Source organism: Barbatula barbatula, assembly GCF_947034865.1.
Source record: "Barbatula barbatula genome assembly, chromosome: 18".
In the NCBI taxonomy this organism is placed as follows: Eukaryota; Metazoa; Chordata; class Actinopteri; order Cypriniformes; family Nemacheilidae; genus Barbatula; species Barbatula barbatula.
The window spans coordinates 20,283,944-20,304,798 of record NC_136781.1 but is presented as its reverse complement, the minus strand read 5'-3'; the positions used below and the strand labels follow the sequence as shown (position 1 = coordinate 20,304,798).

The 20,855-nt window shown below is 43.1% G+C and overlaps 1 protein-coding gene across 4 annotated transcripts in view; it reads right to left on the bottom strand.

The window, feature by feature from the left end:
• Nucleotides 1–202: 202 nt before the first annotated feature.
• arhgef9b (Cdc42 guanine nucleotide exchange factor (GEF) 9b) overlaps nucleotides 203–20,855 on the bottom strand; it is a 52,437-nt gene continuing 31,784 nt past the window's right edge. Inside the window, exons 5-13 of one of the 4 annotated variants that reach the window (XM_079480289.1) lie at nucleotides 18,128–18,307; nucleotides 17,289–17,486; nucleotides 17,008–17,187; nucleotides 16,628–16,860; nucleotides 15,508–15,637; nucleotides 4,049–4,180; nucleotides 3,504–3,747; nucleotides 3,252–3,320; nucleotides 203–579 (exon numbers count right to left, since the gene is read on the bottom strand). In XM_079480289.1, coding sequence (XP_079336415.1) covers nucleotides 521–579; nucleotides 3,252–3,320; nucleotides 3,504–3,747; nucleotides 4,049–4,180; nucleotides 15,508–15,637; nucleotides 16,628–16,860; nucleotides 17,008–17,187; nucleotides 17,289–17,486; nucleotides 18,128–18,307 — 1,425 coding nt within the window. In that variant the 3' untranslated portion in view covers nucleotides 203–520. Of the gene's footprint in view, nucleotides 580–3,228; nucleotides 3,321–3,503; nucleotides 3,748–4,048; nucleotides 4,181–15,475; nucleotides 15,638–16,627; nucleotides 16,861–17,007; nucleotides 17,188–17,288; nucleotides 17,487–18,127; nucleotides 18,308–20,855 lie in introns of those variants that run through there. The other 3 variants (XM_079480291.1, XM_079480290.1, XR_013787944.1) reach the window with 3 other exon arrangements.

Here is a 20,855-nt window from a genome sequence, read left to right as displayed (position 1 = left end):
TTGTGTATATTCTTACACATGACCATCACCATATAACTGAACTTTCCTTTAGTATACCGCAGACATCAATTGGACCAAACGCAAATATTTTTTGATCATGAATAACTGTACTGTCAAGAAGGTCATTAAAATAATCCTTCAAAATCCTAAAAAAAGTTTCACAAGGAAAACGGCAAGATACAGCAATGGCAAATAATGAACTATACATATGAATGTCTTGATAGGCAAGGCACGTTTATTTATATAGCACATTTCATACACAATGGTAATTCAAAGTGCTTTACATATAAGAAATTAAAATATCCATTTGATAGAGGAAATACGTTGTTATTGAAAGGCAGAAGCACATCTGAATCATGCTTGTAACTAAATGTCATCTCTTGTCAATAAAAAAACATTTGATGTATATGTAGTTTAGCAGGGTTTTAAATTTGTCCAAAATGGAAACGGTCCTTGAAGAGATTATATTCCACAATGTCTGAAAATGGTGGGTCATAAAATGGCATGAAGTATCCATTTGTCAGGAGGTCCAGGGTGTTGATAAGCTGGTTGGAGAAACACACCTGCTCTGGCTCACACCTGCTCAGAGTCAAAAGAACAAGACATGTAAGAATGGACAAAAACAGAAGATTATGTTAAGAGACAAAGAAGATCTACTTATGAAAAGTTGAGCAGCAATGCAGGGCCATGCAACGAAGGTGCTATAACAGCAACCCAGAGCCAAAAGTATGTGGTGAGAATGAAATCAAGATTACAAGTTTGTGTGTAATTGTGGTGCATTTATATACAAACACATTTATAACAAAACCAAATATGTGGCTTTGCCAAGTAACAGGGGGTTGTTGATTTACACTCTAAAAATAATCCAGTGGCTTAGTAACTATCCCAAAATAAACAGCTATATTAACTTTAAAATCTTGTCCGTGGGACATTTTAAACAGTCCCTCTCCCACAATCTTCTCCCACAAAAAAAAAGGAACAGGTTTTTTCTAACTGTTGTACTGGACTTTATCCTGTTGTTAGTTAAGATTATTTTAGCTTGTTTATTTAATTACTTTTTGACTGAGTGAATAGATGTTAGCGTTTGTTCTTCCGTTTGAGTACTGTGTTACTGAAGTCACAGTAAGTTGCCGCTATGGCTAGACATTTAAATGCACAGAGCTAGTTGATTGCTGTTTGATCTGTGGCCCATTCAAGTGCTTCAGGCTTTGTTTTGCTAATCGAGAAGGCATGTTCAGCTCTATTCTGCTCGCACAAAATTTTAACACATACTTAAGCACTGCCTCTGCGCTGGCGCGGTCAGCCCTTGTGTGAAGACAGACAAGAGTAAAGACCTGCGACTCTACCTGCATGACTCCACCGAGCAGATTCACTGACAAGCCCTAGCACCCTCTCTGCTAAAGTGACATCCTCTTATCCCTCCAATTTTGCATCTCTAGATGCTGCCAACGACACCTTATGCTCTACACTTACATCCTGTCTACCTTTGTCCTATGTCCTACAGACCAGCTTGTGTCACCCCCTCCTGCCCTTGGCTGTCTGACATCCTCCGTGAACAAAGGAGTACACTCAGGGCTGCTGAAAGGAAATTGCACAAGACCGAGAATCCTGCTGACCCAGGGGACTACCAGTCACTATTCTCCTCTTTCTCTGCTAGTGTTATCACAGCGAAAACATATTTTTATCATATTTTTAGCTTTTCAAGACCTTTAACTCTCTTCATTGCCACCCTCCTCCCCCGCCCACTACCTTTTCGGTCACAGAAGCACTGCGGCTAGCCAAGGCGGAATCTAAATCCTCGCTGGCTCGCTGTCCACTGCTCACCACATGATCACTGGGGTCCCTCAGGGATCAGTGCTCGGACCGCTGCTTTTTTCCATCTACACGACATCCTTGGGACCCATCATACAGGCAAATGGCTTCTCGTATCACTGTTATGCTGACGACACACATAGTTACATCTCGTTTCACCCAGACGATACCACTGTAGCAGCTCGCATAACAGCCTGCCTAGAAGACATCTCAGCTTGGATGAAAGAGCATCACCTCCAGCTGAACCCGGCAAAGACAGAACTACTCGTGTTTCCAGCACACCCCATGGTGCAACACGGTCCCACCATCTAACCTGGCAATACCACAACCACTCCTTCCAAAACAGCCAGGAACCTCAGAGTCATATTTGATGAACAGCTGTCCTTCAATGATCACATTGCAAAGGCAATGCGATCATGCCGATATGCCTTATTCAACATTAGAAAGGTAAGACCCTATGTCACTGAGCATGCGGCACAACTCCTTGTCCAGGCCCTGGTAATCTCAAGGTGGGACTATTGCAATGCTTACCTTGCTGGTCTTCCTGCAAAGGCTATCAAACCACTCCAGCTGGTTCAAAACGCAGCTGCACGCTTCGTCTTCCAACAGCCCAAATGGGCTCATGTGACACCCCTTTTCCTTTCTCTCCACTGGCTACCAGTTGAAGCCTGTATCAGATTCAAGTCGCTAATGCTTACCTACAGGACTATCACTGGATCTGCACCAGCATACTTTCACACTCTTCTACAAACCATCAAGAACCATGCATTCAACATGTGAGCGGCGATTTGCATTGCCTTCTCATAAGGGCAGTAAAGCACTTTCCCGCTCATTCTCCTTCACAACTCCTTTCAGGTGGAACATTCTTCCTAACTCTGTCCGGTCAACCACATCTCTCACAACCTTTAAAAAAAATACATAAAGCCCATCTCTTCTGTGAATACTCAAACACAAATTTATTAAAAAATGTATGTTCACTAACCCCCTTTCTTTCTCTTAACAGGTAGTGGTCTAGCTTTTGTTGAAACTAGAAACTTTGTATGAGCACCTATTGTATTATTGTTCTTATGACATATCGCTTATTGCTCCCTGAACTCTTTGTAAGTCACTTTTTATATGCTAAATGACTAAATGTAAACGTAATAAGCTGCTTGGACAGACAACCTATTGGGTCATATGTTTTACTCTTTTGAAAGTCGCTTTGGATAAAAGCGTCTGCTAAATGACTAAATGTAAATGTAAATATGTTTAGGTAAACAGGCATTTTAGAAACTATAGCTATAGTACGTACTGTATATCCACAAAGGCAGTTAATTTGCAATATCATGTTCGTCTAGTTCTTGAAAATGAGAAATCAAATTAAACTAGAACAAAGTGATAAGATGGGTTTGACATAATAGAAAACTTTGAATTCACCTGGTATCGCCTTGGTGCCTCACCTTTCTGTTTGGTCACTTTACGCACTGTCATAGCAGCCTGTCGTTTCTGATATTCAGAAATTTCAAAACCTAAAAACAAGCCAAAATATTAGGTCCACTAACATGTCACTATGAAGATATCAGAAGATATTTGTTTTCATAAAAATATATTATATATATCCTTAAACACAAAAAAGCACGGTATATATAAAATTGTACCTATATCTGCAAAACTATTGCAATACAGATCATAATCAATAAAAATAAGTTTACCAATTTTTTCATCTTCTTGAACCATCTTGCGCTCCTCTAAAAATGCCCTTAGCCACCGAATCTTCTCCTCTAACTTCTTGGCCAGAAATATGTGGATTTCATCAGTTTCTTTACTGCGAAGTTTGAATGCGTGTTTTACACTGATGTTGAAGTCGTCGTCTCTTCCGTCAATAGCCTCTTTCACCTCATACCTGTCCATGTCAATACGACCTTTGTAGTAAAGTAGGTCCCGTCTTATGAGGTCCTGAAACAAAACGTAGTGCTCACTTAAGCTCGTAGTGGGAATGCATGGTAAATAACAAAAGAAACTTGAGTTTGATTCTGCTATCACAAGCAAATATCGATAGTCTCTTAACAAGGCCACATATTAAGGTGGGGTAGAATAGATGGTAAGCAAACAATTATTTTTATAGATTCTATACGGACATATACAGCTTTTTTATATTTTTTTATTTGCATTGTGCAGCCTATAAACATAGTCCTTTTTGGAGGGCCCGATGTATTTTTTACAGAAAAGGTATAACAATTCACTGGCACAAACGCACCTTTTTGCACAAAACCATCTGGTGATCAAACAGAAAGAAAACTCGTTGCTGACTCCTGCCATAAGGCTGATAGATCCACGACATCTCACCAGTATAGATCAGCTCTGAGCTTTTGTCCAGAATGTCATCACCCTGAAGAAAAATATGAAAAGCTGTATGAAGCCAAGCATTCACATTTACAATTACGCATTTGGCAGACACTTCTATCCAAAGCGACTTTTGCTTGTATTATACATTTGTACCCGACTATGTGCAATCCCCTGGATTCGAACCCATGACCTTGACATTGCAAGTACCATGCTCTAACCACTAATCCACAGGAAAGCTAAAAACAATTTCAAATGACACCCATGTTGACCTACTGACAAAATTGGGACTTTATCGTCCAAATGTCACAATGAAGTTGAAATATCACAACACAGAAACAAACTGGTTCTATTCCATTTTTTAGAAGTCATTTTACTGAATGCACATATGGTTATAGTGTCATAACGAAAACAAAGCTGGCCACAAGGAAACACAGAACATAACACTATCAACAACTCACACTAGCCAATGGCAAATCAGGGCATTATATAGATTGAAAACAGGAAATGATTCACAGCTGAACCAGGTTGAACCCTAATGACAGCTCAATATGATGAAATCTATGACCAGAACAACAGGCAGGAACACAAGACAACACAGAAACGGCAACTTATGGCTCATAATGGTGCAGGCAAACAGGCGTGACATAACTCCCCCTTTAAGGGCAGATTCCAGATTCCCTTAATGCAAATGTCCATAAGGCGGAGGAGTGGTGGCGGAAGAGGGGGCGGGACTGAGGGCCGTGAAGCGGAAGAGCAGGCTGGTCAGGCCAAGGAGTCGCTGAAAAAGTGAGAGCGTGACAAGGACAGCATAAAAGACATGAACTTGACAAGAACATGAATGCTGGAGGCCAGGAATTAAATACAATTGTCAGAACTAAAGCAGGCAGTTGAGGAGAACAATGACACATTTGTCAATGTGGAATCCATTAGCCTACCAACAATAGTCCATGTTTTGAAGAGGCTCCAGGTATCAATGAAACACATTTGCATGGTGCCTTTTGAGAGAAACAATAACCGAGTGAAATAACTGAGAGCGGAGTATTTTCAGGTACAGCACCATATACTATGCTGTTACTATTTGAGGCATCACATAATCCATATGTATATTGTAAGTCACTGTAAAAATAATTAACCAAAATATACAAATTATTTAGAGGGTGATGGCGCTTGATGCTGCTGTGAACAATCACATATATATATATATATATATATATATATATGTATATATGTTGATGAAGCAGGCTTTAACCTGGCCAAAACTTACTGTGATTTATATGAAAATCTATGGCCAAATGCTCAAGACAGTATTCAGCCAAATTAATGGTATGTGTGCTGAATGTTATGTATTGTTTTCATTTATTTTGTTTTATTTAACTCTGAACATTTCATTTGAGAGTATACGTATGTTTGAAATCAATCTGAAAAATAAAATATTGGCAAAATGGTTGTAGAGGATTTCTTCATGAAAGTGTGTAATGCATTGTTTTTCATGGATTCATTAGTTGTTAAAAAGACTGAATAGATATCATTATTGTGTTTTAGTTATTAAACCATATGTTCTCATGAATTTTCACAAGAAACTTGTATATTGAATCGATGGTGGTTTGTTCTGACACCAAATTCTAATGAATGCATAACGGCAAGTTTTGAATGAAATACTGGCGGTGTAATTCATTGCGTTGCAGGTCTGAATCTGCCTCATGCCTACTTTTTTCCCCATCACATATCAGATCATAAAGCCACGTATTCTTAATAAAATGAAACCATATTGAAAAGTGGCTAACGAGTGTTAAAAAAGGAAGTTGTAGAATAAGATTAGGGTGAACAACAATGTAACTAACAGACCTGACAGGCATATTCTCTCCCACCAATGAATAGTCCCTCTGATTTTTTATATAAATATATTTTCTACCTTAAAATATTATTACTTTATTGATTTTAATATAATTACAAAACAAGCTGATAACATCCAAAATCAATAAAATGTATTTTTTGGATAATGTTTGAATGGCATCCGTTATCAAGGCTCAGCCTGTGAATTTGTGGTTGGCTGCCCAGTCAAAGTTTTCAAGTACTTTAGTGTAAGTAAATGTGACTTTTGGATATCAGCGAACTCAATAAATATCGCTTAAACAAATCGCATTGACCTGGAAGAGAAGCTCAAACGTTTTGATTATTCTACACTTTATACTGTAGGAACACGTCATGGTCTTTGCAATTTTTTTGATACAAAGAACAGAAAAGTATAGAATTGATTAGTTAGATTTTTGTTATAGAAGGAATACTTAGGCTAGCGATGGATCCTTAAGGACAAACGAGTGCTTGTGGATATGCTAACAGAAACTTGTGAAGTAATTACAAAATCATATGCTGACTCTATGCTACAGTACATTCTCTATGTCACGACCGTGGTAGGGGAAGAACCCAAGCGCAGGCAGCAATACGGGGTAAACAAACACCCACGTGGGGGTAACAAAACAAGAACCGGGGACACATTAACCAAACACGAACTACTGACAAACTAAACAAGAACTTTAACTTCAAAAGAAACCTAAACAAACTATAGTTAACTGCATAGGATTTCAGGACAATGTACAACTCAGAGGCATGATACAAGTACAAGCAAGGAAACATGTACAACAAACGAGCACAAGACAATAGACAAGAGGTCATCATATAGGCAGACTAACAAAGGAGATAACAATGGGCAGATGTGGGTAAAGACACAAGTGGAAAGCGATACTAGGAACGAGAGGGGCGGGGCCAAATGACGAGACTGGAGAGAACGCATATTCTGTCCTTATTGACAATAATATGTTTCTCTCCACATAAAACACGTGGGTCTGTCATGATTCTGCTCCTAGACCAGAAAATCAAGACAAGAGAAGGCAGAATCATGACACTCTATTGCTGTTTTCTGCATCATTTGCCATTTCTGTTTCGTAGGCTACTTTACACATTGCATAATGTTTTAAACAAAAAAGCACAGTATATAATGTAAGTTTAACTAATTAATTTAATTATTTAATACTGCTCCACTATTGACGGAAGTTCCATAAAACCCTCGTCTTCAGAAAAGAATCTTGAATCTTTATTCAATAGTACTCTGTCATTTGAGAACCGTGTCGCCAACACCTGTAAAATAGCATTATTTCCATTTTAAAAACATATCTAAACTACGTCATATGCTGTCACCATCAGATGCAGAGAAGTTAATTAATAAATTTATGACATCAAGACTAGATAACTGTAATGCACTTTAAGGTGGTTGCACTTCAAAAAAACCTCCAACTGGTCCAAAATGCAGCAGCTCAAGCTCTTACACGTACAAAAGAATATGAGCATATTAACCCGGTTCTGTCAACCTTGTGTAATGGAAATTTTCTAATCTTGCTTCATTATATGTCTATGTTCTATGTTTTCGGAATGTTATCATGTTTTTCTCAATACGCGTCATACCACTCTGCCTTTGCCCTCGAGCAGGGGCCAAGATGTTCTGTTTGGAATAACGGGCATCACTTCTCGTAAACCAGCTCGGGATTCTTGCTAGGGGGCGAAGGGAGGGGGTGTCACGTTTTAATCATATATATACTCTGTGTGCAGGAGTAAAGAGGGGCTTTTCTCTGCACCATGCTCCTTGCTTATGATGCAGATCACTTCTTCGTCACCCTCGACCTCACTGCTCCGGATATCGCAGATGTCTTACCGATGGTCACCTTCCGGCGCAACCTGCGAACCCAAGGATCATGACCTGAGGTCTCTCCCTCCCTCCTGTTTTTCCTCTGCTGTCTTCTCTGCACTCCCCCCCTCTGATGAGCTCTCTCTTTTGAATACAGACACTCTGTGTTCCACGCTTTCATCCTGCTTGGACAACCTATGCCCTCTTGCATCTGGACCAGCCCGTCCATCCCCGTCGGCTCCCTGGTTATCGGATGTACTGCGTGAGCATCGCGGCAGCCTCCGGTCAGCTGAGAGAAAATGGCGCAAGTCAAAAGACCCTGCAGACCTCTCTCTCTACCAATCTCTTCTCTCTTCTTTCTCTATAGATGTCACCTCTGCAAAAACAGATTACTACCACTCGAGGATCTACAACTCTCCGGACTCTCGAACGCTCTTCAAAACCTTCTCTGCTCTCCTCTGTCCGCCTGCTCCCGCACCTTCACCGGAGTTAACAGCTGCTGATTTTGCATCGTTCTTCGTAAGGAAACTACTGCCATCAGCAGCCAGTTCTCTACGCCACCATCTGTCGAACCTGCCCACATCCCTGACACGTGTGTGCTCCCCGCCCTTTCTCCTCTGTCTGAAGCTGATGTCTCAAAGGTCATTGGCTCCAGCCACCCTACCACCTGCCCACTGGATCCCATCCCCACCCATCTCCTCCAGGCCATCTCTCCAACGGTTGTGCCTGCTCTGACCCACATCATCAACTCTTCGCTCACGACTGGGACATTTCCCACAGCGTTCAAAGAGGCCCGCATCACACCGCTTCTAAAGAATCCCACCCTGGACCCTACACTGCTAGAAAACTACAGGCCTGTCTCCCTTCTTCCCTTCATCGCCAAAGCCCTGGAGCGAGTTGTGTTCAATCAGCTCTCCTCCTTTCTCATGCAAAACAACCTCCTGGACAGCAATCAGTCTGGGTTCAAGACCGGTCATTCCACAGAGACTGCACTGCTCTCAGTCATCGAAGCCCTGAGACTGGCAAAAGCATCATCCATGTCATTTGTGCTCATCCTACTGGATCTGTCTGCTGCCTTTGACACTGTCAATCATCACATCCTCCTGGCTTCTCTCAGTGCTATGGGTGTCTCTGGAATGGCATTGCAATATTTTACATTGCACTACAGGGCTGCATGCATGACTGAACTGTACACACCAGTACTTCATGTATCTGCTCTACCGGACTGTTTACACACACACAGCACCATTTGCACTCTATACTGCTCACTTGCACACCAGGAATATTTAACTGAATGCTCATTTGCACTAATGGACCACTTCCATAACTGCATTAACCTATATACTGCACTGTAATTCTATTAACTGCATCTAGTCATCTATTGCACTGTAACTTCAATAACTGCATTAACTAATCAACTGCACGGTAATTCTATTAACTGCATCTAGTCATCAATTGCACTGTAACTTCAATAACTGCATTAACTAATCAACTGCACGGTAATTCTATTAACTGCATCTAGTCATCAATTGCACTGTAACTTCAATAACTGCATTAACTAATCTACTGCTCTGTAACCTTATTAACTGCATTAACTCATCTTCTGGACTGCAACCTATTAACTACATTAATTCGTATACTGCACCGTAACTTTAATAACTGCATCAACTTCTACAACTGCATTAACTCACCTATTGCACTGCAACTTTAATAGCTAATGTCAATAATTTATGCATACCTAAGTCACTTGCACTATTTTTAGTCTAAATTATTATCTGTTCATATCCACCTGTACATTAATGCTCATAGTATATAGTCATCTGTATATATTGTTCATAGTTACTGTCATATTTTCATAGAACACACCTACTGCAAAATATTTTTATAGTCCATGCCCACTGTATTATATTTTTCATATTGTATTCTGTATTTATTCTAACTGTATATCCTGCACTTGCTAACTGCACTTCTGGTTAGACCTAAACTACGTTTCGTTACACTGTACTTGTATATGTGTAATGACAATAAAGTTGAATCTAATCTAATCTAAATAGTTTGAGTCCTACCTCTCGGGTAGGTCATTCAGAGTATCCTGGAGAGATGAGGTCTCCGCGTCCCAACAGCTCAACACGGGGGTGCCACAGGGCTCAGTGCTTGGACCGCTACTCTTCTCCATTTACATGACATCCCTCGGCTCGGTCATTCAGAAGCATGGCTTCTCCTATCACTGCTATGCCGACGACACACAACTCTACTTGTCATTTCAACCGGAGGATCCGACGGTCGCTGCTCGCATCGCGGCATGCCTGAGTGACATCTCGCTTTGGATGAAGGATCATGACCTGCAGCTAAACCTTGCAAAAACGGAACTGCTTGTGATCCCGGCCAACCCAAAGATTCACCACAACCTTGCCATTCAACTAGGCTCATCAACGATTACACCGTCCAGCACAGCCAGAAACTTGGGAGTGGTAATCGATGATCGGCTTAACCTCACAAGTCATGTTGCCAGCACCACCCAGTCCTGTAGATTCATCCTCTACAACATTAGGAAAATTAGACCTTTCCTATCGGAGCACTCTACGCAAGTCCTAGTCCAGGCTCTTGTCCTGTCCAAACTGGATTATTGCAATGCACTTCTGGCTGGACTTCCTGCTTGCACAATCAAACCTCTCCAGATGATCCAGAATGCGACGGCAAGAGTGGTCTTCAATGAACCGAAGAGAGCGCATGTAACTCCGCTCTTCATCAGATTACACTGGCTCCCTGTTGCCGCCCGCATAAAGTTGAAAGCTTTGCTCCTGGCCTACAAGACCAACAGCGGATCTGCACCATCGTATCTCCACTCGCTAATGCAGATCTATGTTCCTGCCAGATCACTGCGGTCTGCAAAGGAACAACGACTAGTGGTACCATCCCAAAAAGGAAAAAAGTCACTCTCCCGTACCTTCTCTGGATCTGTTCCACATTGGTGGAATGATCTACCAGCTGCTACAAGATCAGCAGACTCGGTTGCCATCTTTAAAAAACGCCTAAAATGCATCTCTTCCGTCAACACGTCGCTGATTGATTTTTCCTAATTCTCTTCTCTTTCCTTCTTTATAAAAAAATAAATAAAAAAATAATTACTAACCTCACTATTCTTAGCTTTTTATACTGTGCTAGGCTTTAATGGACTAGTTTGATGCACTTATGTATTTTGTTGCCTATGTTGTTATAATTGCTTCCAATGTTTCCTCATCTGTAAGTCGCTTTGGATAAAAGCGTCTGCTAAATGTAAATGTAAATGCAGATTAAACGACAATAAAATACTTTGCAAAGTACTTAAATTTTTTCTCTGTGTATTGCGTTTGTCAATGTTGACTCATCTAGATTAAGGAATAAGAAAATTCCACAACACTTGCATTCGTTACCTATAAAGCATTGTATTAACTTTAAAATCTTGCTTATTGCCTATAAAGCCTTACATGGATTAGCTCTAACGCTCTAACCACTAGGCCACAGCTGACCCCTATTTAAGACCTGTGTTTTGACTTGCATTTTGCTTATAGTCAATATGTTTTCTTGTACAGCTGCTTTGTAACAAACAGTATATATAGTATATGGGTTAAGCAGATAATTGTTCCTTCTTCATTTCGTTCCGTAATTCTTATACTTGCACAAGACAATTTGTTTGCCGAATTGTAAATAAATAAATGTAAATAAAACAAACAATTGTGTGATCCAACAATTTTACTGGTCAGACTTGAAAATCATTGATACATTTTTTCTCATTGTTTGGTCTTCCTTGCATTATCCAGTCAGACCAAGGTATGAATTTCATATCACGTGTGTTCAAACAGGCTCTGGATTAGCTGCACATCCAACATGTATGTCGATTTTTTACTACCCGGGAAGCAAGGGAGCACTCGAAAGGTTCCACCAGACCTTTTAGTCAATGCTCCATGCATTTTGTCTGGAGTTGCAAAAAGATTAGGATGATGGAGTGCCTATGGTTATGTATGCAGTGAGGGAGATCATGTATGTGAATTGGCCAAAGAAAATCTGGATATATCACAAAAACTAATAAAAAAACGTTTCGATTGTAGTGCCAAATCTCATTGTTTTGCTCCTGGGGTAAGGTGCTAGTGCTGCTGGCAGTACTTGGATCTGCACTAGAGGCTCATTATTATGGACCTTACCAGGTTAAGGAAAGGTAAGTGAGTTTGACTTTGTCATTGCAACATCTGATAGAAGGTAGAAAAAAATTGTCTCTTTCAAATAAACAGCCGTACTTTGAGGTGCCTAGACGAAAGTCGCCTGTATTTATTGTCTCTCCTACAGATTGTCTGACGCTTACGGCAGCTTTGCTGTCCAGTGCTGATCTACCTGCTGATGGGACACTGCCCAGTACTGTTCTCATGGGGAAAGAATGGAGGCAGCCCATAGCGCACTGACCCACCTAAGAAGGGAAAGGCGCTTTTCGCAGGCGTACGCCCTACCGGCCGCTGGTCTCACCTGTTGGTATCAGGCAAGACTCAAGCTGCCGGCTCCACACGGAGGTTGTAAGCCTCCACGAGGTGTTGGCCGTAGCCCAACCCGAAACTCTGCAGATGTCTGCCAGAGAGGCGCTCTGAGCCGGCGCCCATGAGAAGGCCACACCCCGAGTGTGGCCTGCAAGTTCACCACCTGGTTCCCGAATGGGAGCGGCGGGAACTTTGGATCACGTGAGAGTCACCAGGCCCAGTCAGTGGACACGGAATGCTTGCAGGTACTTCACCCTCTGGAGCCCCCTTCCTCGCAAAACGAGGAAGGGGGCTCTCTGCAGGGCTCGAAAAGGGGACCACTGAAGGCCCACCTTCAGTGCACCTGGACGAGAAGGGGCGCCACTTAAAGGCATAGAGCCGCCTTGTGGGCATGGCCCTTGCCTGAGTGATAGTCTCCACCACTCGAGGGAGTAGATCAGTCAGGAACTCCTCGTGCCATCGAGGAGCCAGACCCAGAGGTCTGGTTTCGAATGCCATAACGTGCCCATCCCCTGCGAGAAAGGGTCCTTCGTCTGGGGAATCGGCCAGCGGGGGTTGTCGTCAGGAGCATTAGCTCTGAGGACCAAGTGTGGAACTAGCAACACTTGATACTCCTCTTCCCAGACCTTGCACAGGACCTGTGCAATGAGGTTCACTGGGGGAAGGCGTACTTCCGCTTGTCCTGCTACCTCCCACAAGGTGTGGTAGGCTTGTGACAAGCAGGGCATTTGTCACCTGCTGACTCCACGGGAGGAGGCGTCGGGCGAGTTGCGACAACTCCAGTGAGCGAATGCCACCCTGTGGTTAAATTCGCTACGGCAGTCGTGCTGTCCGGACCAGTACGTGCTGGTCCTGCACGAGAGGCCGTAGCAAGTAGGACAGCTAACAACTCCAGGCAGTTGATGTGCCAGCGCAGGTGGGGGCCCGTCCAGTGACCCGACACAGCGTGCCCATTGCACACAGCATCGAACCGCATAGGGAGGGGTCTGTCACTACCACGACCGGCCTCGAGACCTGTACAAGGGACCTTGGTCCAAAAAAAGGTAATCAAAGACCCCAGGAATGGGATGCGGCGGCAGAAAGGCGTAATGACGATACACCTGCTGCCAGTGTGCCACGCTCTCCAGGGAACTCGTCTCTGTAGTCAGTGCTGGAGTGGTATCATGTGCATCAACCAAAGGAGGACCACCCCCCCCGAGGACGCCATGTGTCCCAGGAGCCTCTGAAATTGATTTCAGGGGGACCACTGGCTGCTGCCTGAAAAGATCAAGCAGTTCAGCACTGACTGTGCGCGTTTGGAAGTGAGCACGCCATCATGGAGACAGAGTCGAGTTCCCTACCGAGAAAAAAGGAGCTCTGCACAGGGGAGAGCTGTCTCTTTTCCCGGTTGACCCGTAATCCCAACGGTCTAGGTGCCAGAGCACCAGGTCTCTGTGTGTGTGCCTAACCAATCTCAACATCTTGACGTCTGCTCTCTCCTGAGCTCGACCTCCCAAGGGAGGGAGCTTCAAGAAATGTCTGATGCCAGCAGGTCGCGCTCCGATGCTGCAAGGGACATCTCATCATCTTCGCTCCTTGTTTCCGAGTGCGTGGCTGAGGAATAAGCTTTGGGGAACGGTTAGACGAACGAGAGGGGCACGAGCGGTCCGTAAGCCGCCCGGCTGACGGGTTAACACTCACGATAATCTCCATTTCACCGACGTTGTTCGCCATAGCCGCTGCGGTCACAGAGCTGGAAGCAGACGAGGTGGTGGCTGGTTCTTGGCAGAACACAGCCACCGACTGCAACGTCTGAATCGCCATCCGCCTGCAGTGTGGGCAGGACGTTTCCACGAAGGCTGCAACAGTGGTCGGACCCCCGAACACCTGCGGCAGCCACCGTGTCCGTCCCCGTCCTCGATGAGTGTATTGCACCAATGAGATCAGCAGGCGATGCCACGCTGAGGAAATTAGCTCTTTTAGAAAAACACATCTGGAACTGCCAAGACGCCTAGGGGAATCTCCACTGCACCACGTCGTAGAATCCGGCAATTCGTAGATTGTCATCAGATGCGAAGGCTCTGAAGAACAAAAGGTGAATGAATGTGCACGCCGTCTCCCTTCTATTGGCCTTTTCAAAACTAGTCAGAAGATGATTCTCAAGGGCGAACCCCATCTGTTGGTTCGACACAACGTTAAGAGCCCGACAGAAAGAGAACTGTGTTCTTAAACAGCCGATTTCTTGCGTGCAGTTAGGAAACAGCAGTGAACACTGTCTAGGGAGCATCAATCAGAACACAGTTCAGTCATGGTGTGCTCTTTTAAAAGGGCTTGTGATTTGAATGAGGTGTGTTAAACAAGAGAAAGATGCAAAATAAGCAGAGCAGGGGTCGCGAGGACCTGTATTAAGAACTGCTGCCCTAATGGCAAGAATGAAATGAGTGAAACAACGCTCCTCTCATACCTGGCATGCAATTTCCACTTTCAAATTCCCATTTTCCAAAGTTCAAAGGAGCTTAGCGCTATTGTCAGGTCACTGACATGTATGCTCCCTTACTGGTTACTTACAGATAAAATATTTATGCATAATTTTCCTATGCTCAAACATTTTCGTATTTTTGTTTTGAAAAACATTGGGCTATAAAAATGTAATGTGTATAACTGCCTCAGCTTTGTCTGACAATACCTTACAAGTCTTGCATAGCCGTCATACTGAAGGTCTGAAAGCTTTCAATGCTTTCTTTGGCCAAGGCCCTCCCAAGAGGCCATATGACTAACTGGTCAAACAATCACGTTTCGTTTTGTGCCACGTCATGTTTAGAGGCATGGAAATGTCCCCACAGTAACATTCACAAACGTGCAAAAAGTTTAATGATTATAAGTTTATGCCGTGAACCTCCCATACTTTTAAGAAATAAGCCTTTTAGTTGATTGTGATGAATTGTTATTGCAACTGTTGTAAACACGACAGCATACATCTTAGATCAGACAGCTTTGTGTTGTTTCCAGGTGGACCGTTAAAGAACGCGACATGCACGTCTCCCGGAAATCCTGTGAAATTCTACTATCCCAACTTTGAACGTGCTGAAGTGTTTCAAGAAAAGTGTGCCAAATGTATCAGATGTTTAGCTAACGTTCGGTGGGCATGACGTCTGATGCTGGAACTAATACCTACCTAACTAAACCCAAAATATTCTTCAAACAAACCTCCCATTCCAGGACTGAGGCCTGCCATTGAGCGATCTTGTCAATGTTCTCAAGTCTTCTTTTGCGCTCATTGATTTGCTGGGTGACATTCCTCATGACAGCCAGTCCTGCTGCCACATATCGGTAATCACTGTTGAAAAATAATATTTATTTTTATATTTGTTATTTTTTACAGCAATCATGGATATAGAGTGTCACGGAGATTATGTATTTTTGTAGGCCAACCCAGAATATAGCACAGCACTGATTCCTTCGGCAAAAATTCTACATATTTTTTCCATAGCCTTCTTAAAAATCTCCAAAATTTAGTCTATGATACTTACACATTTTCAACAAATTAAAATAACATTTTTTTTAAAGCCTCAATACATTGCCAGAAATAAGAAACAAACATGAGGCAAACATCAAACTACACTTTGATCGCTTTTCTGGTCGCCTTTATTAAAAACATTTTCTATACAAACAATAAAAATGTGCATTACATTGAACATTGTCAGTCATTGTTATATTGAACTTGGTAAAATCCCCTGAAACCGACGGAAGGAGCTGCGATGGTAAATAAGCAAATGTTGAAATAAAGACATTCCATTATATTGTTTTAGGAATTTGATTCATAATCTGTGCTCGTCGCGGCATGAGCTGGTTTTAGGGATTAAATCCTCTAGTGCATGAGTAGAGGATGCGAGGGAGAGATGCGCAACCAACGGGCGACCTTGCGGGGTGATTCGCATCGCGAAGTTCAGGTGACCTAGAATTGATAGTAGCTCAAGTTTGGAGCAGTGAGGGAGTCTATGAGGGAGGAAGCGATCAGTTTTGGTCCCACAGTTTTTTCTCGTGGAGAGGGATGCCGAGCTTCACAAAGACTTCTTGGACTTGAGAAAGACGTGCGGTTGGGACAGATTTGGGCAGCGAGATGATAAAAAATAATCTAGTAGATGGATGAGGTGAGGATTTGCGTAGTTGTTAGAAAGAATCCTACAGATTGCCTCTGACAACATATCAAAAATCTTTGGGCTGCTCAGGGTTTTGCTTACAAAAATACATCAACCTTGCACCAATGTTTAGTAAGGAGAATTTAAAAAAATCACACAGATCCAGTGGTTTAGGCTGTAAGTGTTACCTATGTTCCTGTGCTGTGTACTTGAGTAACTCTGCCAGCTGTAGTGGATACTTGCAGATCTTCTGCACAGGAGTGAGTAGAAACCCATTAATGGCAATGTCAATCATCTGCTGCAGGAGGCGACAGGCCTCAAAAAAGTATTGATACCGCCCATCCTTCATCAGCTTTGAAAGTTCCATGCAGGCATCAAGATGATTGTTGCAGTACTCTGAGTAGATCCAGAAACCATCTTTCTGTAGGGCAGACACATTTCAAGGTCATCTGACTGAATTATTAGTAAATATTTTAACTTAAAAGTTAAATAGTTGAGAGACTTGCAATTCCCTAAAGATACCATGATAATACTATGATGATATCGAAGCACATGTCAATTTACTCACATGCTCCAGGAAGCACGGTCCAATCTCACTGAGATGGGGTTCCTCAATGTTGTACTGTTTCTCCAAGTCCTTAACAAATCCCACTTGAAATCTGTAGATGTACTCAATGTTTCCAAAAATCACTTTCAGTTGGTCATCATTAAACATGTCCACCCTCTTTCGGCACTGCCTCAAGTAGCCCTATAGAGAGAAGCATCTTAAAAAATCTGATTTTGATTACAGTAAAAAAGAAAGATAGGAAACTTTACAAATCATCTGATATAATAAAAGTAATGCAATACCTCACATATGTCTTTCAGATGTTTGATGTAGTGGCGCTCAGTGCTCATGATCTCATTAATAACATTGGCCCTCATCTGATCTCGATTCTGAAGTGGTTGGCTAATACACAGATTTCCATTTGCTGGGTCAATTTGTCCATTTTGTACCCTGACACCTTCTGTTGATTCTGTGGCTTCATTATCCTGGTTAACCCACAGCTGACAAAAAATAAACATATCTAATCTTTCATTGTCACTGGTTTAAAGAATGTTATTTTAACTGCCAGATAACAAGTCTATGTAATACAATATTAATATCTGTCCTTAATAAATGGTTACAGCAATAGATACATATTTTGTACTACAGACTATTAAAGATGACTAATTAAGCCATTTAGCCACTGTACCACAGATTTCATGCACACAAACATATAAAATAACTTTAAGGCCTCTATGCAATCTTACATTTTAATGAAAATTTGAAAAGTCTGATTTCTTTAAAATGTATGTGGAAGTTATGTATTTTGTTAAAAATAAGAAACAAAACAAATGTTTGAAAAAAAGTGAGCAGGGCTGTATATGGATATTTTGCCACCCTAGGAGAGATTCCTAGTTGCACCCCAGCCAAGAATACACAAACGGGATAAGCTAAAGCCACTAATTTATTTTTAGATAACTTGTTTTCGACCATCAAAACACCAAGAGTGTTGGCTTGACAAAGCACATTTGTTTTGTTTATATCGTTTCGTAGCGAAAATAAAATCAGGTGTACGTTTTGTTTCTCCCAGGCCAAATACAAATTTTAGTGTTGAAACATATTTAGTGATTGACCTAACAAAAAATAATAAGCCAAGACTTACCCTAACAAAGCTGGCAGGGAACCAACCTTCCTTATCGTCAATTAGGCCCCACCACCAACCTTTGTTTGAGGCATCCAGGACTTTGATGACATCCCCTGCTTTAAAAGCCAACTCCCGCTCAGCCATTGTCACATGATCCCATACTGCCTCTGCACTGACTAGTGAACCTCCACTGATCAACTAAACAAAAAATAAACACATTTTATTCCACCACAGAGGAACAAAGAAAGTGAATGATCTGAAAAGTGATTTTCACTTTCTAGTAACAGAACCAAAATCTTGTTCATTCACTACAGAAAATAGTAGGGATACCACTTGCTTTTTCTGATGTGAAACCAGTCATAGAGCACGAAAATTTACATCAAAGAATGTAATTATTCTAAAAACTCTCATAATTCTGTATTTACAAAAATGTACTACAATTGCTACAATGACATATATTCCATGTGTTAATAGCAGGACATATATTTTCATACTGTAGACATCAACACAAATAATGTGAGGAGAGATAAGGTTAAATATATAATGCATTGTCAAATAAAGTTGCTTGGTGTGTCTATCGAAATAAATAAATCAAACAATAGGAAGAAAAGACTCACACACAAAGCACTTTTAGTGACACTTAAGAAGATATTTGTATCAAAAATGTTTTGCCATGTGCCATGTTGCTGTGTCTATAAAAAATATTTGCTTGTTATTGCCTGAGCTAATTTAGCTGTGATAAATACTATCAAAATTGAAAATATGAGCTAAGAATGCTGTAAAAATATATGTTGTGTTAACATGGTGTTTTATTTTATTTTATTTAAAAATCACAAAAATCCATGTTTTTCTCTAATATTTTCAATTATTATTATATACATTTGATTATTTTTGCTACTTGCTACTTTTGCTACGGAGGCCTAGTTTCTAAAATGGTGAGAAGCCGTCCGGTACCGTAGGGCCACTGGGTAAGCGCTGTTCCGTCAATGGGGATGCCTGCTAAGGAGACCACTTCCCGCCGTAGGGAGGAGTTCAGTGGAGACACCAACATGGTCTTACTAGCAGGGGGGAACTCATGGTAGGTTTGTGCGGACTGAAGTGCCGCAAGGTGGATGTCCACCTGGAGGAGGTCATGGGTTGCCACGAAGGGAACGATCTCATGAGGATACATCAGAACACCCTGTTGGGGGGTTCCTACGTGTGGGGCACTAGGTCCGGCACAAGCCGCGTGCAAGTTCACCACCTGGTCCCAAAAGGGAGTGGCAGGAACTTTGGGCATGTAGCCAGGCCGGGGTCTCAGGATCACGTGAGAGTCACCGGGCCCAAAATTTAGGCAATCAGTGGATACGGAAAATGCCCTTCAGGTCCCCTACCCTCTTGATGGATGCGAGCGCCAGCAGGAGAGCTGTCTTCATCGTAAGATGGGAAATAGCGGCCTCTCTGAGGGGCTCGAAAGGGGGCCTCTGAAGGCCGAGAGAGAGCGCTGTCTGGTTCAGGTCGCCCGGAATCCCACCCTGACGGTTGAAATACGCTACGGAAGTCAGGCTGTCCGAATGGACCAGCACATGCTGGCCCTGCATTAGAGGCCATAGCCTCCTCAGTGCAAGTAGGACAGCTAACAACTCCAGGCAGTTGATATGCCAGTGCAGGCGGGGGCCCGTCCAGTGACCCGACACTGCGTGGCCATTGCACACAGCACCCCAACCCTGCAGGGAGTTGGGAGTCTGTTGTTACAAATCACCTCGAGACCTGTCCGAGAGGGACCCCGGTCCGCAAAAAGGTAATTACCATGTGTCCCAGGAGCCTCTGAAATAGTTTCAGGGGGACTGCTGGCTGCTGCCTGAGAATGTTCAAGCAGTTCAGCACTGACTGTACACGTTTGTAAGTGAGCCTGGCGTTTGACAGAAGATCAGCACTTCTGCATGATCATCCTGCATGGCAGCTTGTGAAGGTGCTTTTTCAGGGTTCGCAGATCTAAAATAGGGCGCAACCCTCCACCTTTCTTGTGGACGATGAAGTTGGACATCTCAGCCGGGGGGACGGGCTCGATAGCTTCCTTCGCCAGAAGGGTGGCAACCTCGGCCCGAAGCACGCGAGCACTTGGTGGAGGTAATGCAAATTGGATTGTATAGCAGAGACGGATTGTATTCTCTAGCCACCGTGACGGTTTGAGAAGTGCTTACCAAGAACCCAGGAACCGCGACAGGGGTGTAGAGATACAATCTGCTTCATCAACCCCAAAGGGGGTGGTTCGATGACTAACAGTGCTGGTCCCATCCCGGGGGAGGGCCAGTTCCGCTGACTTACCTGCCCGGCGATGGCGCAGCTCAACGCACCGTCGAGGTGAGAGTGCTGCTTATGTTTATAATCTGCAATGCGTATCGCCGTGATGCAATGTCGAGTTGCCGAACACCGTCGTTCAGAGGGTGAGAGCGGCTGCAAAAATACCCAGAGAGAGAAAGCTCTTTTTGTGAGAATGTGGGTGCTAGGCCCCCGAAGGGGCCCAGCAGGTGTTGGGATGGGGCAGGGACTGTCCCAGTCCAACAGACCAGCGATGGAATGGCTGGGGTTGGCCCGATGGTGGTCTTGATCCCCCTGGGTCCGGCTGGTGACGAGACGGTGGTCCCTTCCTAGACGTCTTCTGGGAGGCTGTCTGAGGAGGGGCACCGGAGCTGATGCCTAAGAAGGCCGGGGCTGCATTCAGCGTAAGTGGAACAAGTGTCGCAGCAGGATTCAGATCTTATTC